Source organism: Cyphomyrmex costatus, unplaced genomic scaffold, assembly GCF_001594065.2.
Source record: "Cyphomyrmex costatus isolate MS0001 unplaced genomic scaffold, Ccosl1.0 scaffold137, whole genome shotgun sequence".
NCBI lineage: Eukaryota > Metazoa > Arthropoda > Insecta > Hymenoptera > Formicidae > Cyphomyrmex > Cyphomyrmex costatus.
The window spans coordinates 1-8155 of NW_017275358.1; the positions used below are offsets into that span (position 1 = coordinate 1).

The window sequence follows — 8155 nt, forward strand, 5'->3', positions numbered from 1 at the left end:
TTCTGCAATTGCTCCTCTCGTTTTGCTTTGCCGCAATAACCTCTTTTCGAAAATGTTTTAATTTTGTATATATTTTAATATATTATTATGATATATGTACGGCATATTGTATTTTGTTCAATTTTTTATACGTGTATAATTTTATGTTTAAATTTTATCCGGTATATATTTATATACATACTATTAATGCACATATTGCAAATATTGTAATATATTGTTAAGTGCGATTTGTTGTGTGTATGATGCTGTGGATCATGAAAATGATATGCATCACATTTTTTAACCACACCGGGTATTCAATATTTATATATCCGACAGTCCGCAGTCTGTAAAGTGGGACGGGAAAATGTGTTGCATTATATTTTTAGTAATAAAAAAATAAAATGAAATTATCGAAAACTATTTGTAACTTTTATAGTAATATTTGAATAATGTATAAAAAAAAATATATTTATTATATAAATATTAATAAAAATAATAGAATTTTTAATAATATTAGACAAATTGTGTTAAGAGAGTTTCTGAGCATTGTGTTGACTAATATGTTATTAACATTATTTAAGAATGCATTATTTTAGATTGAGATTCGGTATATTTCTGTATCTTAAATAATGCAAACCTAAATAATGTTAATAACATTAATTAACACGTCGCTCAGGAACTTACTATTATAACCGATTATATTCATATTGTTATGCACGTATAGATTTTAATATCCCCACTACTGGTCACGTTACCCTTTTAGTTCCAATTTTTCTACCTCAGAGTCATTTTTTTTGAAATCATGGACATAGGGATGATTCGAACCAAAAATCTTTGATATTACCGACATGATCTTGGACATATGGCTACATAGTTCAATGTCCATGTTTTGTGGACATAAGTGGCGTTTCAAAATAAAGTAACAGCTAAATCCCGGGCGTGGCCGCTCTCAGGCTTCTCTCCGATTATACGTACTTTTTGTCTACTGCTCCTACAGAGGTAGCGATATTATGGCGAAAATTCATTAACAAAAATGGTGATTTTTGGCTATAAAAAGCTTCATAGGTGGCGATAATAGTCCAGAGTCATCTGGCAACCCAGCTCAACCCAGCTGGGCGACTGTAGGCTACCACGATTGCTCAAGACGCTCAAATGAACAAAAATGAATCATTAAGCAGATATGGGCCTCTCGTCGGTGCGATCGACGAGGGGACGAGCAGCGCAAGATTTTTGGTGCGAAAAATTTTTTATCTCATTATGTTAATGGTCATATCGTGGGATGATGCATTGTCGTGAGATTGCTGTTATTGAAGGGAATCTCGAAGATACAGTATTTATATGTATACGATGTCAAGTCGATTCTCCTTTAGATATTAAAATAAATGTTAAAATAAATTGTTACAGTTTAAATTGAAAGATACGTTAAAAGCAGTATGTAGTTTCATTTACGACAATTTGTAATGATATGATATTTATGAAGAGATTTGTAACACAAGGCTATATCTTTTGTTATTCATTTCTTATATCTGTTATTATTCATTGATTATTGTTGTTGGAGTAATTATAATATAACATTTTAAAATACTGTATACATAATGTAACTAAGAAGTAAGACTGAACTTTGGGATTACATTTTTCATATCTAGAGGATGAAAACATGATTTTATGGATTCAGAAACTTTATTTTCTTGTTAGGACTCTATTAATCTATATATTCTAATTATTTATTTATATTTAATTGCACAAATTAGTTTTGGAATGTTTGAAGAATATGACCTTAACGATGTTAATTAGTCTTCCTCTTGTTCAACTCATTTAATGAAGAATACATTTTAGAAACTATGTTTTTGAAATAACACAAAGAAGCTTTTCTATGTTCATATTTTATTCCCTAGATAAGGAACGGTTCTCTGTAAAGTTTGATTGTACCTTTTAGTTATATCCTGTATATTTTTCTTTTTTATCAATAAATTCTCTGTCACAATAATACAGGTTTTTGCAGCTGATACAGCAGAAGTGTTAACGTATCATCAAGTATCAATACCACAGATATGTCCAAAAGAGGGATGGGTTGAACAAGATGCTTTAGAGATATTGAGAGCAGTTAGAGAATGCCTCAAGCAAACCGTATTTAACTTGAGGCAGTTGACGATAGATCCAGCTGATATAGTTGCAATTGGTATAACAAATCAAAGGGAAACTACAGTTGTATGGGATTCTGTAACAGGAGAACCACTTTACAATGCTATAGGTAAAATAATGTTATTATAAATGTTATATTTTATATAAATCGTAATAAATGATTTATTAATTTTGGTAATGTATTATAGTATGGATGGATATGAGAACAACATCCATTGTAGATGATATATTGAAGGGTATACGCAATAAAAATAAGAATTACTTGAAGCCACTTTGCGGATTACCAATTAGTCCATATTTTAGCGCATTAAAATTGAAATGGTTGTTAGAGAATGTACCTCGAGTTCAAGAAGCATTAGCTGCTAAACGTCTCATGTTTGGTACCATTGATTCCTGGCTAATTTGGGTTTGTTCATGTAGAGCAAGCATGACATAGATAAATTTTTTATACTGATTTAGATTAATATGCCTAATGTTATAATTAGAATCTAACTGGTGGTGCCAATGGTGGTGTACATAGTACAGATGTGACAAATGCTTCGAGAACAATGTTAATGAATATTGTGACATTGAAATGGGATCCTACTCTATTATCATTTTTTAAAATACCTTCTGAAATTTTACCTGAAATACGAAGCTCTTCTGAGATTTATGGTTATGTACAAGACGAATTGTTGCAGGGTGTTCCTATATCAGGGGTACGTAATTCATACTATTTTATTAAATATAATATAAAGTGTCAATATATAAGTACATCAAAATATGAAATATTTTTATTAATATAACTTTATATTAAGATATAATTAATTATAAGTATTAAAATAAATTTGATCAAATATGTAAAAATTATTTATTGCAGTGCTTAGGTGATCAACAATCAGCTTTAGTAGGTCAGATGTGTCTACAGCAAGGACAGGCAAAAAGTACTTATGGCACTGGCTGCTTTCTTCTTTACAACACTGGAACAGCTGTAAGAGAAATGTTATACACACACAACATGTTATATACATTAGATATAAATTCAAACAAATATAATTCTATATTTCTGAATGTAGATTGTGGATTCGTCCCATGGTTTATTAACGACAGTCGCTTATCAATTAGGAGCGCATGCTTCTCCCGTGTATGCTCTTGAAGGTTCTGTAGCTATTGCAGGTGCCGTTGTACAGTGGTTGAAAGATAATCTTGAAATACTAACTAATATAAAAGACTGTGAAACCATTGTCGAGCAAATGCCGGTAGGGCCCAATCACATTGTTTTTGTACCAGCATTTGCTGGATTATATGCTCCATATTGGAGGAAAGATGCGCGAAGGTATTTAATTTTATCAATATATAGAGACGTTGAACTACTTTGCAATAATATCTAAGTATAACAAAAAGAATCAAAGAAGAAAAAAAATGCCATATCATATTTAGAATAGTTACCAGATTGTCATATACATATAATATATTAATAAGAACTATTTGGAAATCATTGTTTCTTTCTTTTTATGCATATCTTTTTTTATTTTGTAAGTATCAATATAAATTAATTATTTTCAGTGTCATATGTGGTATTAGTGAAGATACAACTAGTGCACATATTGTAAAGGCAGCTTTACAAGCGGTATGCTTCCAGACAAGAGACATTTTAGAAGCTATGAAGGAAGATACTGGTTTGATGCTAACAAAGCTGTTAGTTGACGGTGCAATGACAAATAACGATGTATTAATGCAAATGCAAGCTGATATCTGTGGCATTCCAGTGAGTAGGTAGAACATTTCTTCAAATACACACATACATACTATTACATTAAAAGTTAATAGATTATATAAATAAATACAATTTTTTATACGAAAGTTAGACCATTAATGTGTGAAACTACTGCACTTGGAGTCGCAATTGCTGCGGGTAGTGCAGAAGGAATACGAAAATGGGATGTGAAGATTGATGCTGCTATTCCCTCTGACATCTTCTTACCATTAATAACTGAGAATGGTGATCATCTTGCAATAATCATCCTTTATTATAAATATAAGAATTGTTGACACTATATGGAGATTTAATTGACTAATATATTAATTTTAGAACGTGACATTTTATATTCCCAGTGGAAAATAGGTATTGATAAAAGTTTAGGTTGGGAGCCACTCCCAGAAATAAGTGGTAAGCTGTTAACAGTAAATCTTAGCAATGAAATTTATATACTAATAAATATTAATTGCAGATATTTCTATTACAGATGATACACAGGATATACATAAAGCTACTGCGCCCGGTGTATTTATGATTGGTACCATAATACTACTTATGGTTGCTAAATATAGATCTATTTAATAAATTCGTGTGTATGCAGTACTATGTACTGTATATTATATTATATTGTGTTTAGGCAGAATCTGCTTATTAATACAATTGAAAATAATATAATTGAAATTAATACTTCTGTTCACCATAAATATGTTGTGTAGCTTTTAATTTTTATTATTTATATACTATAGTAATATTTATGCATCAAAAAAGAGTCAAGAATAAAAAGTGCCATAATAAAATATAATAGTTAACAGATTGTCATATAGTATGTTTATAAGAACTTTAGAAATTACTGTTTCTTTCTTGAGTATCTTTTTTTATACTTTGTAATTATTTAATACTCTATTCAATATAGCTTTATTTTATAATATTACTTTTCAACGTTACATGAGACTTATGGTTTCGCATTTAAATCAGTCTTTTTGTTTCCTTGGATAAGATCTTTCGATTTTTCATTTCCTTGAAAAATTGTAGGTCCAGTTGGTACTATACATTTATCAGATACTTTGGATTCTTTAGTTGCAGATATTGTAGGTAGTTCATCCTATAATAACATAAAGGCATAACAAAGCAATTCTTTACAGGTAATGCAGAAAGTAGTTTGCATGGATTAATTCTTACATTAAATCTGTCACTAATTGACGTTTGAGCAATAACGGATGTCTCGAGCCAAGCGTCACTTTTTATACTATTGATACGCAATCGTGCAAATTGTGGTACTAATATACGGGTAATGAGAGAACGACACGACTGAGATACTTTAGGACGTTTTGGAAACACCACTCTGTTTTGTACTTGCTAAAGAAAGAAAGGACTATATACATATATAGAAAAGATTATTCTTATACTTACATACATTTTTTCGTGTCTTATGATTTAATAACAAATTTTATAAACCGTATATGGAAGAAGAATATGCGAAAGATATCAGAATCGACCTGAGTATACGCTGGGTATACCAGTCTTTGCATATACCTGGGTACCTTTAGCAGTTGCGCGTAATTTGTATCGTCAAACGGCAGCCGACCATAAACCATAGCATAAAGCACTACGCCCATGGACCATATGTCGGAGAGTTGAGGCTGGTAAGGGACACCACATAGAATTTCGGGTGATGCATAAGCAAAACTGCCGCAGTAGGTGGTACTGAGAGGCCACTCGCCTTTCTTTGACTTCATTTGTCCACGCGCAAATCCGAAGTCAGACAATTTAATATTGAATCGATAATCCATGAGTAGATTCTCGCACTTTACATCTCTATAAGAATTTTTTAACCGAGAATTATATTAAAAGATTATTCTCGTGACAAGATCAATTTTAATAATCTTTTTTACTTTTGGTAGTTGTCTTTTACCTGTGCACTATGCCGTGTCCGTGGCAATAATCGACGGCTTCTAGAAGTTGTCTAAACCACCTACGACTACGTAACTCGTCAATGTAAGTATCGCGTCGTATAACATCGAGTAAGCTACCATTCTGCGCGTATTCCATAATAATATATACCCTGAAAAAAACAAGTTTAGAAGAAATTGATAGGCATTCATATAACTGGAATTCGATTTTGTGGGATAAATTTCTATCTCAATCCCTTCTATATCTATTCCGCTAATCTGCTTATACAAATGCTATTTAAAAATTAATCTAGAAGGTAAACTAACCGATGTGTGGTTTCTATCGCTTGTAAAAAGTGAATGAGATTCGGATGTTTCAATCCTTTAACTACCTCGATCTCACGAGGTAGAAATTTCGTGAGATACTCTCCAGGCGCTTGGAACTTCGAGACTATCTTCACTGCCACTTGACAATTGTATCGATTGGACTTTGCAATCTTTGCAAATACATACAAATGTTTGGAACTCAAAAAGAATGTGACTTGACAAAGGAAGGGAAAAGAAAAGGAAATGGAATTTTTACTTTGACGATGGCATATGATCCGGCACCAATAGTCTTGCCGAGAGTATAACCGTGTGATTCGAGTACTGTTAATTTCTTTTCTGACTTTTCATCGTTCTTCTCATCCGTTAGTTTCATGCCGGCCAGTTGTTCTTTCGATGTACACTTTATTATTGGTACCATTGCCATTTCCGATGAAAATAAGGTTTTTGGCTACAAAAAAGGAAATTTAGAATAAATTGCAAATTGATAAAATTTATTCTCCAAAGCTAATACTCGACTCCCTCTCCTTCCCTGCAGTTTCACAAAATCAGTTATGTTGTAATTTATTATCACAATCGACTTTTGTAGAATGAGCAATTATGATAAGTAATACGTAATGTTTTTTTATAATGAGAAAGTAATTCTTATTTTAAATACACACACACCTTAATAATTTCTTCATATTATTTCAAATAAGAGTCTGTTTAATAAAGAAGTCATTTTGCCTGTTATATATTACACATATATGAATTTTTATGTGTTAAACATGAGAGAGTTTAATTTAAGTTTGACATCAATGTGTGAATGAGAATTTTGAATTTTTAGTGTTTTTTAGACGAGAAGCATATGACAACTGAAGTGTGAAAGTTATCAGAGATCGAAATTATGACGGAATCGATAACGAATTCAAATAGATTTAAATTCTAAATAGAACAATGTATACATGTATAAAAATAAAACTAAATATCAAGTATTCCAAACAACATGTTATCATTTGAACCATTTCCGTTTAAGTGCATGAAAATATTTTCTTTCAATGTCAAAGGTAGCAGTACAAATAATATATGTATTGTAATCATATTGTGACGACGTAAAGAGTGAAACTTTTGAAATAAATTTTCAATAATAAATTCTATTATTAAATAAATCAAATCAGAAAGAATACGAAATAGACGATTTAAATTCTAGTATAAGCATGAAATCGACGTCCTCTTCGATAGAAATAGAAAATAATGAAATTATAGCCTTCAAGCCCATATGTCGACATTGCAAGGAAGGTATGGATATTCTGTCACAGTAAGATAAAGAAAGGATATTTATAAATTTATTTTTTTTTTTTCTATTTATATTGAAATTTGAATAAAATTCATGCAGCTTAGGAATTCGTGATTTATACAATGGTAATATATGTACATATATTATACATATATATATATATATGTATAATATAATTATTACTTGTTAGTATTGCAAATGTATATAAATTTGTTAGATGCTGGTGAGGGAGAACTCATATGTCCATGTCTTTGTACCGGCGACCAAGAATTTATACATATTCATTGTTTAGAAAAAATGATAAACTTTAAAAGACAATCTTATTCACAAAATTATAAGTGTATAAAATGTATGGCTCCCTTTCCATTGGAAGTAAAGTACAAACCATTAATAGAGGTAAGCTATATATGCAGCAGGTTGATTTGTAAAGTCAAAAAAATTAAAATTTCTTTATATAAAAAATAAATAATTTTATTTTACAACTAAAAGAATATGTTCCACAAGAAATAGATGTGTTATGAAATAAAAAAATATACAAGAGGTTAATATCATATCTGAAGTTTATACATAAATATGTTATTATAAATACATAAATCAAAATAATAAAATTGACAAAAAGGATTGAAATGCATAGAGTGATAATCACAAATTGGTACGAATTATACGTATATCGTGTTGGAGAGGTTTAGCCGAGTAAAGTTTAAAAAATGAGACAAAATTAAAAAAAAAATTATTTAATATTTAAATTTATTATTTTAACAAAAAAATTTTACTTTGTACTAATTGTAAGTGTTTGCTTTTGGC

The 8155-nt window shown here is 30.3% G+C and overlaps 2 protein-coding genes across 2 annotated transcripts; one reads left to right on the forward strand and one right to left on the reverse strand.

Annotated features, from left to right (window-relative positions):
* Nucleotides 1-1058: 1058 nt before the first annotated feature.
* Nucleotides 1059-4444, forward strand: LOC108782902 (glycerol kinase). The gene is made up of 10 exons (XM_018551298.1): nt 1059-1215; nt 1975-2233; nt 2313-2530; nt 2610-2822; nt 2984-3094; nt 3180-3439; nt 3670-3875; nt 3968-4105; nt 4196-4273; nt 4350-4444. The coding sequence occupies exons 1-10, from the start codon at nt 1135-1137 to the stop codon at nt 4442-4444; spliced, it is 1659 nt and encodes a 552-aa protein (XP_018406800.1). The 5' UTR covers nt 1059-1134.
* A 370-nt stretch (nt 4445-4814) lies between these two features.
* On the reverse strand, nt 4815-6877 carry LOC108782903 (testis-specific serine/threonine-protein kinase 3). Its single transcript, XM_018551299.1, has 7 exons — nt 6742-6877; nt 6335-6526; nt 6079-6248; nt 5775-5924; nt 5404-5677; nt 5042-5218; nt 4815-4964 (listed from the first exon to the last, which is right to left on the reverse strand). Exons 2-7 carry the CDS (start codon nt 6500-6502, stop codon nt 4815-4817), a joined length of 1089 nt encoding a protein of 362 aa, XP_018406801.1. The 5' UTR covers nt 6503-6526; nt 6742-6877.
* Nucleotides 6878-8155: the final 1278 nt, after the last annotated feature.

What these genes read in the sequence shown, in the direction of transcription:
- LOC108782903 (XM_018551299.1), bottom strand. Translation starts at nt 6,502, where the DNA reads ATGGCAATGGTACCAATAATAAAGTGTACATCGAAAGAACAACTGGCC. An exon ending in GGACACGGCATAGTGCACAG is followed by an intron (nt 5,678 to 5,774) that starts GTAAAAGACAAC and finishes AAATTCTTATAG; the next exon opens with AGATGTAAAGTGCGAGAATC. An exon ending in CAATTAGTGACAGATTTAAT is followed by an intron (nt 4,965 to 5,041) that starts GTAAGAATTAAT and finishes ATGTTATTATAG; the next exon opens with GATGAACTACCTACAATATC.
- LOC108782902 (XM_018551298.1), top strand. Translation starts at nt 1,135, where the DNA reads ATGAACAAAAATGAATCATTAAGCAGATATGGGCCTCTCGTCGGTGCG. An exon ending in ACCACTTTACAATGCTATAG is followed by an intron (nt 2,234 to 2,312) that starts GTAAAATAATGT and finishes AATGTATTATAG; the next exon opens with TATGGATGGATATGAGAACA. An exon ending in AGGGTGTTCCTATATCAGGG is followed by an intron (nt 2,823 to 2,983) that starts GTACGTAATTCA and finishes TATTTATTGCAG; the next exon opens with TGCTTAGGTGATCAACAATC.